This window comes from Crinia signifera, chromosome 2, assembly GCF_055691185.1.
Source record: "Crinia signifera chromosome 2, ASM5569118v1, whole genome shotgun sequence".
NCBI classification, from domain to species: Eukaryota; Metazoa; Chordata; class Amphibia; order Anura; family Myobatrachidae; genus Crinia; species Crinia signifera.
The window spans coordinates 403,048,043-403,061,627 of NC_139218.1; the positions used below are offsets into that span (position 1 = coordinate 403,048,043).

Sequence of the window (13,585 nt, forward strand, 5' to 3'; positions counted from 1 at the left end):
CTGCCATCCAACCCTCGTCCCGTATACATGTATAGTGCCCACTTATCTATGTGATACAGGAATAGCGGATCTGTGCCCACCACTAACCAGCACTACGATAGCTGCCATCCAACCCTCGTCCCGTATACATGTATAGTGCCCACTTATCTATGTGATACAGGAATAGCGGATCTGTGCCCATCACTGCCCAGCACTACGATAGCTGCCATCCAACCCTCGTCCCGTATACATGTATAGTGCCCACTTATCTATGTGATACAGGAATAGCGGATCTGTGCCCATCACTGCCCAGCACTATGATAGCTGCCATCCAACACTCGTCCCGTATACATGTATAGTGCCCACTTATCTATGTGATACAGGAATAGCGGATCTGTGCCCATCACTGCCCAGCACTACGATAGCTGCCATCCAACCCTCGTCCCGTATACATGTATAGTGCCCACTTATCTATGTGATACAGGAATAGCGGATCTGTGCCCATCACTGCCCAGTACTACGATAGCTGCCATCAAACCCTCGTCCCGTATACATGTATAGTGCCCACTTATCTATGTGATACAGGAATAGTGGATCTGTGCCCATCACTAACCAGCACTACGATAGCTGCCCATCCAACCCTCGTCCCGTATACATGTATAGTGCCCACTTATCTATGTGATACAGGAATAGCGGATCTGTGCCCATCACTGCCCAGCACTACGATAGCTGTCCATCCAACCCTCGTCCCTTATACATGTAGGATGCCCACTTATCTATGTGATACAGGAATAGCGGATCTGTGCCCATCACTGCCCAGCACTACGATAGCTGCCCATCCAACGCTCGTCCCGTATACATGTATAGTGCCCACTTATCTATGTGATACAGGAATAGCGGATCTGTGCCCATCACTGCCCAGCACTACGATAGCTGCCCATCCAACGCTCGTCCCGTATACATGTATAGTGCCCACTTATCTATGTGATACAGGAATAGCGGATCTGTGCCCATCACTGCCCAGCACTACGATAGCTGCCCATCCAACGCTCGTCCCGTATACATGTATAGTGCCCACTTATCTATGTGATACAGGAATAGCGGATCTGTGCCCATCACTGCCCATCACTACGAAAGCTGCCATCCAACCCTCGTCCCATATACATGTATAGTGCCCACTTATCTATGTGATACAGGAATAGCGGATCTGTGCCCTTCACTGCCCGGCACTACGATAGCTGCCATCCAACCCTCGTCCCGTATACATGTATAGTGCCCACTTATTTATGTGATACAGGAATAGCGGATCTGTGCCCATCACTGCCCAGCACTACGATAGCTGCCATCCAACCCTCGTCCCGTATACATGTATAGTGCCCACTTATCTATGTGATACAGGAATAGCGGATCTGTGCCCATCACTGCCCAGCACGACGATAGCTGGAGCTCGCTGCTGACCGATGGCGGAGTTTTATCAGCTTCTCTCTATTGCTGTCAGTGCTCCTTGCCCATATTGATCTCTTATTAACCTACGCCAGGGGCCACAGCTGTCATTTTCACACTAGTAACCATTCATCCTACTGTCTTATCTCCACACAGATCCTGGGACCTCGTCTGTGTCCCTTCCTAGAGTAATGTCTCTCATTCATCTCCTGGCCCAAAGTTACTGCCATAGAATGTGGCCGGATGTCCCATTGACCTCACCAGGGACCTTCATCAGCTTCCTAAGCCTCTACCTGAGATGTTCCTCACAGCTCCGGAGCCGCATGGAAGAGGAGACTGGAAGGTGAGATTAGGAAAGGAGCCTGAGAGGTGGAGACTCGTCACTGAGGGGCATCAGGCAGATGGTCAGAGAGGTCGGAGGTGGAGACGCGTCACTGAGGGGCATCAGGCAGATGGTCAGAGAGGTCGGAGGTGGAGACGCGTCACTGAGGGGCATCAGGCAGATGGTCAGAGAGGTCGGAGGTGGAGACGCGTCACTGAGGGGCATCAGGCAGATGGTCGGAGAGGTCGGAGGTGGAGACGCGTCACTGAGGGGCATCAGGCAGATGGTCGGAGAGGTCGGAGGTGGAGACGCGTCACTGAGGGGCATCAGGCAGATGGTCAGAGAGGTCGGTGGTGGAGACGCGTCACTGAGGGGCATCAGGCAGATGGTCAGAGAGGTCGGAGGTGGAGACGCGTCACTTAGGGGCATCAGGCAGATGGTCAGAGAGGTCAGAGGTGGAGACGCGTCACTGAGGGGCATCAGGCAGATGGTCAGAGAGGTCGGAGGTGGAGACGCGTCACTGAGGGGCATCAGGCAGATGGTCAGAGAGGTCGGAGGTGGAGACGCGTCACTGAGGGGCATCAGGCAGATGGTCAGAGAGGTCGGAGGTGGAGACGCGTCACTGAGGGGCATCAGGCAGATGGTCAGAGAGGTCGGAGGTGGAGACGCGTCACTGAGGGGCATCAGGCAGATGGTCAGAGAGGTCGGAGGTGGAATATGATGTTACTGAGGGGCATCAGGCAGATGGTCGGAGGTGGAGACGCGTCACTGAGGGGCATCAGGCAGATGGTCAGAGAGGTCGGAGGTGGAGACGCGTCACTGAGGGGCATCAGGCAGATGGTCAGGGAGGTCGGAGGTGGAGACGCGTCACTGAGGGGCATCAGGCAGATGGTCAGAGAGGTTGGAGGTGGAGACGCGTCACTGAGGGGCATCAGGCAGATGGTCGGAGAGGTCGGAGGTGGAGACGCGTCACTGAGGGGCATCAGGCAGATGGTCAGAGAGGTCGGAGGTGGAGACGCGTCACTGAGGGGCATCAGGCAGATGGTCGGAGGTGGAGACGTGTCACTGAGGGGCATCAGGCAGATGGTCGGAGAGGTCGGAGGTGGAGACGCGTCACTGAGGGGCATCAGGCAGATGGTCGGAGAGGTCGGAGGTGGAGACGCGTCACTGAGGGGCATCAGGCAGATGGTCAGAGAGGTCGGAGGTGGAGACGCGTCACTGAGGGGCATCAGGCAGATGGTCGGAGAGGTCGGAGGTGGAGACGCGTCACTGAGGGGCATCAGGCAGATGGTCGGAGAGGTTGGAGGTGGAGACGCGTCACTGAGGGGCATCAGGCAGATGGTCGGAGAGGTCGGAGGTGGAGACGCGTCACTGAGGGGCATCAGGCAAGAGGTCGGAGGTGGAGACGCGTCACTGAGGGGCATCAGGCAGATGGTCAGAGAGGTCGGAGGTGGAGACGCGTCACTGAGGGGCATCAGGCAGATGGTCGGAGAGGTCGGAGGTGGAGACGCGTCACTGAGGGGCATCAGGCAGATGGTCGGAGAGGTCGGAGGTGGAGACGCGTCACTGAGGGGCATCAGGCAGATGGTCAGAGAGGTCGGAGGTGGAGACGCGTCACTGAAGGGCATCAGGCAGATGGTCAGAGAGGTCAGAGGTGGAGACGCATCACTGAGGGGCATCAGGCAGATGGTCAGAGAGGTCGGAGGTGGAGACGCATCACTGTGGGGCATCAGGCAGATGGTCAGAGAGGTCGGAGGTGGAGACGCGTCACTGAGGGGCATCAGGCAGATGGTCAGAGAGGTCGGAGGTGGAGACGCGTCACTGAGGGGCATCAGGCAGATGGTCAGAGAGGTCGGAGGTGGAGACGCATCACTGAGGGGCATCAGGCAGATGGTCAGAGAGGTCGGAGGTGGAGACGCATCACTGAGGGGCATCAGGCAGATGGTCAGAGAGGTCGGAGGTGGAGACGCGTCACTGAGGGGCATCAGGCAGATGGTCAGAGAGGTTGGAGGTGGAGACGCGTCACTGAGGGGCATCAGGCAGATGGTCGGAGAGGTCGGAGGTGGAATATGATGTTACTGAGGGGCATCAGGCAGATGGTCGGAGAGGTCGGAGGTGGAGACGCGTCACTGAGGGGCATCAGGCAGATGGTCGGAGAGATCGGAGGTGGAGACGCGTCACTGAGGGGCATCAGGCAGATGGTCGGAGAGGTCGGAGGTGGAGACGCGTCACTGAGGGGCATCAGGCAGATGGTCAGAGAGGTCGGAGGTGGAGACGCGTCACTGAGGGGCATCAGGAGATGGTCAGAGAGGTCAGAGGTGGAGACGCGTCACTGAGGGGCATCAGGCAGATGGTGGAGAGATCGGAGGTGGAGACGCGTCACTGAGGGGCATCAGGCAGATGGTCGGAGAGGTCGGAGGTGGAGACGCGTCACTGAGGGGCATCAGGAGATGGTCAGAGAGGTCAGAGGTGGAGACGCGTCACTGAGGGGCATCAGGCAGATGGTCGGAGAGGTCGGAGGTGGAATATGATGTTACTGAGGGGCATCAGGCAGATGGTCGGAGAGGTCGGAGGTGGAGACGCGTCACTGAGGGGCATCAGGCAGATGGTCGGAGAGGTCGGAGGTGGAGACGCGTCACTGAGGGGCATCAGGCAGATGGTCAGAGAGGTCGGAGGTGGAGACGCGTCACTGAGGGGCATCAGGCAGATGGTCAGAGAGGTCGGAGGTGGAGACGCGTCACTGAGGGGCATCAGGCAGATGGTCAGAGAGGTCGGAGGTGGAGACGCATCACTGAGGGGCATCAGGCAGATGGTCAGAGAGGTCGGAGGTGGAGACGCGTCACTGAGGGGCATCAGGCAGATGGTCAGAGAGGTCGGAGGTGGAGACGCATCACTGAGAGGCATCAGGCAGATGGTCGGAGAGGTCGGAGGTGGAGACGCGTCACTGAGGGGCATCAGGCAGATGGTCGGAGAGATCGGAGGTGGAGACGCGTCACTGAGGGGCATCAGGCAGATGGTCGGAGAGGTCGGAGGTGGAGACGCGTCACTGAGGGGCATCAGGAGATGGTCAGAGAGGTCAGAGGTGGAGACGCGTCACTGAGGGGCATCAGGCAGATGGTCGGAGAGGTCGGAGGTTGAATATGATGTTACTGAGGGGCATCAGGCAGATGGTCGGAGAGGTCGGAGGTGGAGACGCGTCACTGAGGGGCATCAGGCAGATGGTCGGAGAGATCGGAGGTGGAGACGCGTCACTGAGGGGCATCATGCAGATGGTCGGAGAGGTCGGAGGTGGAGACGCGTCACTGAGGGGCATCAGGCAGATGGTCAGAGAGGTCGGAGGTGGAATATGATGTCACTGAGGGGCATCAGGCAGATGGTCAGAGAGGTCGAAGGTGGAGACGCGTCACTGAGGGGCATCAGGCAGATGGTCAGGGGGGTCGGAGGTGGAATATGATGTTACTGACACCTCTGTCTTACTGGTCTGATGGCTCCTCCTTACTTCATCCAGCGACGGTACCAAATGACGTGTAATAGGGGAGATGTAAGAGAGGGTTGTTGTAGGTGATATTCTCCTCAGTGCGTCTAACAGTAGCCAGGCGCAGTAGGCTGGATGTAAGAATGTTACTACTACCCGATCCGTAACATATCATCCCCTCGGAGGTCTAACTCTGGGAGGCAATGGAGTCACCTGCTGCCGGGCTCCTGCTCACAAGGGGGCACCTCTCCCTACCTGAAAGTTTGAATCTGTCAATTGAAAGCTGATGATGTCGCTTCTGTGGCTGACTCCCCTCCTAGCAGGACCATAGATGTCACACTCTCTGTAGTCTAAACATCATTTTTGCAAGTACCACACACGCACACACACACACATATTTATGTGAGGTGGCTGGTGGGGGCACCAATATTTATCTTGCCTCGTGCAACTGAGACGAACTTACACCACTGCATCTCCTGCAACACTCTGTGCTGCTGGGGACCCTACTTCTCCCACTATATAACTCACTATATTGGGGAAATTTACTAAGATGTGTATTCTACTTCACATGTGATGTTGCTATGGGCAAACAATCTGATCCTGTCTACTATCTCCTAGAGGGTGCTAAATAGAAAAGAAGTAGATTCTGATTGGTTGCCCAGAGCAACATCACATGTGAAGTATAATGCACATCCTAGTAAATGTCCCCCTATAACTTTTCAGGCCCACTGATGGGCGCGTCTCCACAGGTGGGAGGTAGGGATTGGCCACTACTGATATTGTGCCATTTCCCCCAGGCTGCAGCGTGCGCTGTCCCGGCTGGAGGAGGTGTCTGCAGAACAGGAGCGGTGTACACAGGAGGTGGACGCTCTCTCCCAATCTCTACTGGAGGCCCAACAGGTGCGGTGCTGGGAAATCAGACTCTGGGGAGTGATTTCTGACTGGGTGGAGCAGACACTAGAAGTGTGAGACCATTGCAGTAGCTTCTGCTGGAGAGAGGGCCCTGGGGCCCCTTGGGGGTGCTGTATATCACTCCGGCAACACAGGTGGATGTGTGGTAAGATGAGCATCTTACGAGACATCGTCTGACAGTGATGGTGATACTGGGTGATATCTGCACTTACGGTCTTCTGTCACATCGTGTAGTGTGTATCTCAGATATCACGGGGGCCGGACGGGTTCTCGACAGTCGTTTACCCGACGTCGGGATCCGACTGTCAAAACGCCGACAGCCAGGTACCCGATGGCAACCCGCTATTTTCCCTCGTGGGGGTCCACAACCCACATGGAGGGAGAATAGAATAGGTGGCTCGCGTAGTGAGCCACCGTGCCAGCAGCATGGCGAGCGCAGCGAGCCCGCAAGGGGCTTTTTTGCGCTCGCCATGCTGTCTGACTCCGGGCAGTCGGGATAATGACTGTCGGGATCCCGACTGTCGGAGTCCCGTACCACACCCGATATCACATGTGATGATGTGCGGGAGAGCAAGGAAAATCATATACAATATCTTATTGTATCCCCTCATTCTATTGTGTACATAGCCTTACACTCAGTATCTATAACTCACACACTACTAGGTAATCATCAGTGAGGCTCCGGGGGACCAATACATGCAGGCAGGGTAATGCGGACGGACCCATCCACAGTCTACAGCTGCGTATACTAATACTACATTGTGGTGTTGAACAATTCCTGGGTAGTACCTGGGTGGTTCTTGGGCAGTACCTGGATGGTTCCTGGACAGTGATTGGGTGGTTCCTGGGAAGTGGTGGTTCTTGGGCAGTACCTGGGTTATTCATGGGCAGTGATTGGGTGGTTCATAAGCAGTACCTTGGTGGTTCCTGGACAGTAACTGGGCAGGTACTGGGCGGTACTGGGCATTGACGGTTCTCTGCAGTGATTGGGCAGTCATCATTTTTGATTTTGGTCCCAACCAGTTAACATCCAGAAATAACAGAGGCACCCTCTGTTATTTCTGGATGTTAACTGGTTGGTGGCAAAATCTAAATTGATGACTTTAGTTGATGTGTTACAGGGTGCTGTGGGCGTGTTACTGCAAGCGGCTGGCTTAGGAGTCACAGCACATTTCTATGGTGTGAGCGATGGGGGTGCTCCTGCCTGGCACACTCGGTCCTGGCACAGGTGACCGCCGCTGCTGTGTCCATCTCACAGTCAGGCCTTGTGTTACTTACAGGAGACGGAGAGATGGAGAGAACAACATGAGGATCTACAGGCAGCGGAGGGACGGCTGCTGGAGCAGAGGGAAGGTCTGGAACAGGCCAGGGATGATCTGATGCAGCAAGTCAGCAGCTTACAGAGTCAGAGAGATCATAGCAAGGAACAGGTGACAGATGCAGTGTACCCCAATACAAAGCCCCCATCAGCCATCTGTACCCCCATCCACCATCAGTACCCCAGCCAGAGCCCATCATCAGTGTCTGTTATCTCATGTATCAGTGTACTCCAATACAAAGCCCCCATCAGCCATCAGTACCCCCATCCGCCATCAATACCCCCATCATCACTGTCTGTTACCTCACGTGTCAGTGTACTCCAATACAAAGCCCCCATCCGCCATCTGTACCCCCATCCGCCATCAATACCCCCATCATCGGTGTCTGTTACCTCACGTGTCAGTGTACTCCAATACAAAGCCCCCATCAGCCATCTGTACCCCCATCCGCCATCAATACCCCCATCATCGGTGTCTGTTACCTCACGTGTCAGTGTACCCCAATACAAAACCCCCATCAGCCATCTGTACCCCCATCCGCCATCAATACCCCCATCATCGGTGTCTGTTACCTTACGTGTCAGTGTACTCCAATACAAAGCCCCCATCCGCCATCTGTACCCCCATCCGCCATCAATACCCCCATCATCAGTGTCTGTTATCTCATGTATCAGTGTACTCCAATACAAAGCCCCCATCCGCCATCAATACCCCCATCATCAGTGTCTGTTACCTCACGTGTCAGTGTACCCCAATACAAAGCCCCATCCGCCATTAGTACCCCCATACGCCATCAATACCCCCATCATCGGTGTCTGTTATCTCACGTGTCAGTGTACCCCAATACAAACCCCCCATCCACCATCTGTACCCCCATCACGTGTCAGTGTACTCCAATACAAAGCCCCCATCCGCCATCAGTACCCCCATCCGCCATCAGTACCCCAATCCAGAGCCCATAATCGATGTCTGTTACCTCATGTATCAGTCTACCCCAATAAAAAGCCCCCATCCGCCATCAGTACCCCCATCATCGGTGTCTGTTACCTCACGTATCAGTGTACTCCAATACAAAGCCCCCATCAGCCATCTGTACCCCCATCCGCCATCAGTACCCCCATCTGCCATCAGTACCCAAATCCAGAGCCCATCATCAGTGTCTGTTACCTCATGTATCAGTCTACCCCAATACAAAGCCCCCATCCGCCATCAGTACCCCCATCATCTGTGTCTGTTACCTCACCTATCAGTGTACCCCAATACAAAGCCCCCCATCAGCCATCTGTACCCCCATCCGCCATCAGTACCCCCATCCAGAGCCCATCATCAGTGTGTTATCTCATGTATCAGTGTACCCCAATACAAAGCCCCCATCCGCCATCTGTACCCCTATCACGTGTCAGTGTACCCCAATACAAAGCCCCCATCCGCCATCTGTACCCCATCCAGAGCCCCAAGATCACTGTCTGTTACCTCACGTGTGAGTGTACCCCAATACAAAGCCCCCATCCGCCATCTGTACCCCCATCAGTTTCCTCCCGCTGCACTGTATCACTGCGCTTCCGCCTGCTGCACTGTATCACTGCGCTTCCTCCTGCTGCACTGTATCACTGCGCTTCCGCCCGCTGCACTGTATCACTGCGCTTCCTCCTGCTGCACTGTATCACAGCGCTTCCTCCCGCTGCACTGTATCAATGCACTTATTCACGAGGCTGGTTCTCCTGATCACTGTGATATATCTCTGTCACTATCTCAGGCTTCCGTCCAGTGGGCTGCGGTGCAGAAACAGCTGAAGATATCAGACATTGATGAAATCCGCAGTTACAGAGTCCCGACTGCTCCCGTTATCATGGTCACTGACATCCTCTGTGCTGTGTTTGGCAGAGAAGCGGGCTGGGAAAGCGCCAAACTGCTGATAGGACAAGAACATTTCTATGAGGTCCATCCATTAACTAATTGTGTGTGAGAGGCTGTGAGACCCCCACTGTCTGACACTCTAGTAGTGGCTGTCACTAAGGGGGTCATTCTGGTTGACTCGCAAGGATGCCGAATACCAGACCACCTGCGCCTCCTTCGCACACCGCATATGTATGTATGGTCTGCAAATGGATGTTTAACATAAACACCCATTCACAGGCTGTGGGGAACACCCTCATCATTCGCTGGTCCCCGACGTCTGACGGTCTCCAGGACATGTAGTGACTGTCTGTATGTCTCAGGTAGATAGGAGACGTCTGACGGTCTCCGGGACATGTAATGACTGTCTGTATGTCTCAGGTAGATAGGAGACGTCTGACGGTCTCCAGGACGTGTAATGACTGTCTGTATGTCTCAGGTAGATAGGAGACGTCTGACGGTCTCCAGGACGTGTAGTGACTGTCTGTATGTCTCAGGTAGATAGGAGACGTCTGACGGTCTCCAGGACGTGTAGTGACTGTCTGTATGTCTCAGGTAGATAGGAGACGTCTGACGGTCTCCAGGACATGTAGTGACTGTCTGTATGTCTCAGGTAGATAGGAGACGTCTGACGGTCTCCAGAACATGTAGTGACTGTCTGTATGTCTCAGGTAGATAGGAGACGTCTGACGGTCTCCAGGACATGTAGTGACTGTCTGTATGTCTCAGGTAGATAGGAGACGTCTGACGGTCTCCAGAACGTGTAATGACTGTCTGTATGTCTCAGGTAGATAGGAGACGTCTGACGGTCTCCGGGACATGTAGTGACTGTCTGTATGTCTCAGGTAGATAGGAGACGTCTGACGGTCTCCGGGACATGTAATGACTGTCTGTATGTCTCAGGTAGATAGGAGACGTCTGACGGTCTCCAGGACGTGTAATGACTGTCTGTATGTCTCAGGTAGATAGGAGATGTCTGACGGTCTCCAGGACATGTAGTGACTGTCTGTATGTCTCAGGTAGATAGGAGACGTCTGACGGTCTCCAGGACATGTAATGACTGTCTGTATGTCTCAGGTAGATAGGAGACGTCTGACGGTCTCCAGGACGTGTAATGACTGTCTGTATGTCTCAGGTAGATAGGAGACGTCTGACGGTCTCCAGAACATGTAGTGACTGTCTGTATGTCTCAGGTAGATAGGAGACGTCTGACGGTCTCCAGGACGTGTAGTGACTGTCTGTATGTCTCAGGTAGATAGGAGACGTCTGACGGTCTCCAGGTCGTGTAATGACTGTCTGTATGTCTTAGGTAGATAGGAGACGTCTGACGGTCTCCGGGACATGTAGTGACTGTCTGTATGTCTCAGGTAGATAGGAGACGTCTGACGGTCTCCAGGACGTGTAGTGACTGTCTGTATGTCTCAGGTAGATAGGAGACGTCTGACGGTCTCCAGGACGTGTAGTGACTGTCTGTATGTCTCAGGTAGATAGGAGACGTCTGACGGTCTCCAGGACATGTAATGACTGTCTGTATGTCTCAGGTAGATAGGAGACGTCTGACGGTCTCCAGGACATGTATTGACTGTCTGTATGTCTCAGGTAGATAGGAGACGTCTGACGGTCTCCGGGACATGTAGTGACTGTCTGTATGTCTCAGGTAAATACGAGACGTCTGACGGTCTCCAGGACATGTAATGACTGACTGTATGTCTCAGGTAGATAGGAGACGTCTGACGGTCTCCAGGACATGTAGTGACTGTCTGTATGTCTCAGGTAGATAGGAGACGTCTGACGGTCTCCAGGACATGTAGTGACTGTCTGTATGTCTCAGGTAGATAGGAGACGTCTGACGGTCTCCAGGACATGTAGTGACTGTCTGTATGTCTCAGGTAAATACGAGACGTCTGACGGTCTCCAGGACATGTAATGACTGCCTGTATGTCTCAGGTAGATAGGAGCTGTCTGACAGTCTCCAGGACATTTAATGACTGCCTGTATGTCTCAGGTAGACTGTCTGACTGTCTCTGGTACAGTAGATACTGTAGGAGCTGTCCGAAGTCTCAGTAGAACCAGATGCGATGTTTATCCAGACTCTGATGTGACTGTTGCTGTCTCTCCAGGATTTGCAGTTCTATGATGGACGCTCCATGTCAGACGGTGTCTTCATCTCTCTGACTCAGGCAGTGAGAGGACCTGAATTTAATGCTCACTCACTGAGGCCGGCGAGTACAGCTGCAGCCTCGCTCTGTGAGTGGCTGTGCGGCCTCTGGCATTATTGCAGCATCCTCAGAGCCCTGGATAAGGAGAAGTGTTTGCTGACCAAGCTGGAGGCCCAGTACCTACAGGTGGCCCAGAAGATGTCTGACCATCAGCTGCAGATGGAGAAGCTGAAGGAGCTCAGAGATGACTGTTCCCAGAGCTTGCAGATGGCCAGAAGTAAGGAGGAGGACATAGGCCGGCAATTGCACCAAGTGCAGAGACAGCAGAAGGTGGCGCAGGAGTATGAGAAGGTGGCGAGGCCAAACACATCTGTATGGAACACGGCTCAGAAGGTAAATGGAGGAAGGTTCCTCACATACCAGGAGAACTGTGTTACTAACCAATATAATTACTCCTGGTCTGATATATACATGTTTGGTCCTATCCCTTGGTCACAGCTGCTCGTTCAGCCAATATTTGCCCATTATGACAGCAGCTTATTCCCCCTGGTGTACATACAGTACCGGCACATTCTGCCACAGTAAGGATGTACTATGTAACCTTTACCATCTAAATGTGCTTGGTGGAATCTTCAAGTTCAATTTCAGTCTACATATGCTATGCATTACCGGTAGGGCAGGTGTTGCGTTGTATAGATTGTAAGCTCCAAAGGCTAGACTTCACAGTTGATATAAAATGGTTTGCAATGGAGCTTTCCATAGAATGACATCAAGGTCCTGGACAAGAGTTTGACAGATCTCATACTACACTTATTTATAGTTTGTTTCCAGGACATAATGCTGAGCAGAGAACAGGACATAAATATAATCATTATTGAAGGCAGAGGAGTAACTACAGGGGGTGTCCACAAAGCTCCTGATGTCATACTAGCCTGGCTCTCATCAGTGGTAGGGCCTCCAGCCACTGAGGAACAGGAGATGGGAGATATAGCTGTGGCCCCCTCTGCTGCAGTAATGGGGGAACCCGGGAACTCAATCTAAAGGAGAAAGTGCAGCTGTCATCTTCTGGGACAATAACTGGGATGTGATCTTCATGATGTGGGAGCAGTAGAGGAGACTGCAGTCAGGATATACCACTGCCATGAAGGGGTGATTGATAAGTGTACCTGATGGAGAAAGAGCACTATATAATTACCATTAATAAAAATTATCATCCCAGTTACTATATCTAGGAGCATGGATTAGGGGTGGGATCCCCCTTGTCGGTTGGCTCATTGGAGAGACGGCCATCTTCATCTCACCATTACTCCTTAATGTTGTCTTCCAGACCCTACACCAGCGGCTCCTGTCTGTCCACACTGACGCGCTGCTGATATCTGCTGCCATTACTTACCTTGGCTGCCTTCCTTGGTCTCGCTGTACAGTGTTGTTGGATAAGTGGCAGTCTCTATGCCAGGGGAAGGAGGTGTCTCTGGATATAGATGATGTGAGAGAAGCTCTAGATTCTTCTGGCACCGGCTGGAATGGACCAGGCCATTTGCTGGCAACGCTAAGCACTGATGCAGAGTGGATTGAATGGCATAGACGACGGCTTCCAATGAATGCAGAGACTCAGACCCGCGCTGCTCTGCTCCGAGCCAGCGGCCACTTCTCATTCTATAGACCCACCCTGATCCTGGACCCTGACTTCATGGCAGAGAAGATGCTGCGAGCATTGCTGTTACTACCGGAACAGGGGAGAGGTGAGTGCAAGCCTCAAAGAAATTGTGTCTGGAGATGGCAAAGCTTTCATGTACTCTCTCCCTATGTGCAGGAACAGGGGCACCGCACAGTATATGTGAAGGGTATAACGCTGATGCCCAGCAGAGGATCTGCCAGGAGCTGCATGTGATTGATGCGACAGAGATGGAATTTACACAGAAGCTGGCAGATGCAGCAAAAGACGGTGAGATGGCATACCATTGTACTTACCCACTGTAGTCCTTATGGGTGGTTTCAGGATTTGCACCAACTGGCATAGTTACATAGTTACACAGTTACATAGTTGCACAGTTATTAGCTTATCCCCTTGTTTTATGTA

The 13,585-nt window shown here is 53.4% G+C and overlaps 1 protein-coding gene across 1 annotated transcript in view; it reads left to right on the plus strand.

Annotated features, from left to right (window-relative positions):
• The window catches only part of LOC146058344 (dynein heavy chain domain-containing protein 1-like), a 143,094-nt gene that overhangs the window by 92,764 nt on the left and 36,745 nt on the right, over nucleotides 1-13,585 (plus strand). Inside the window, exons 24-30 of the mRNA XM_083170622.1 lie at nucleotides 1,579-1,765; nucleotides 6,017-6,119; nucleotides 7,412-7,561; nucleotides 9,207-9,389; nucleotides 11,467-11,898; nucleotides 12,833-13,247; nucleotides 13,319-13,450. Coding sequence (XP_083026748.1) covers nucleotides 1,579-1,765; nucleotides 6,017-6,119; nucleotides 7,412-7,561; nucleotides 9,207-9,389; nucleotides 11,467-11,898; nucleotides 12,833-13,247; nucleotides 13,319-13,450 — 1,602 coding nt within the window. The remainder of the gene's footprint in view (nucleotides 1-1,578; nucleotides 1,766-6,016; nucleotides 6,120-7,411; nucleotides 7,562-9,206; nucleotides 9,390-11,466; nucleotides 11,899-12,832; nucleotides 13,248-13,318; nucleotides 13,451-13,585) is intronic.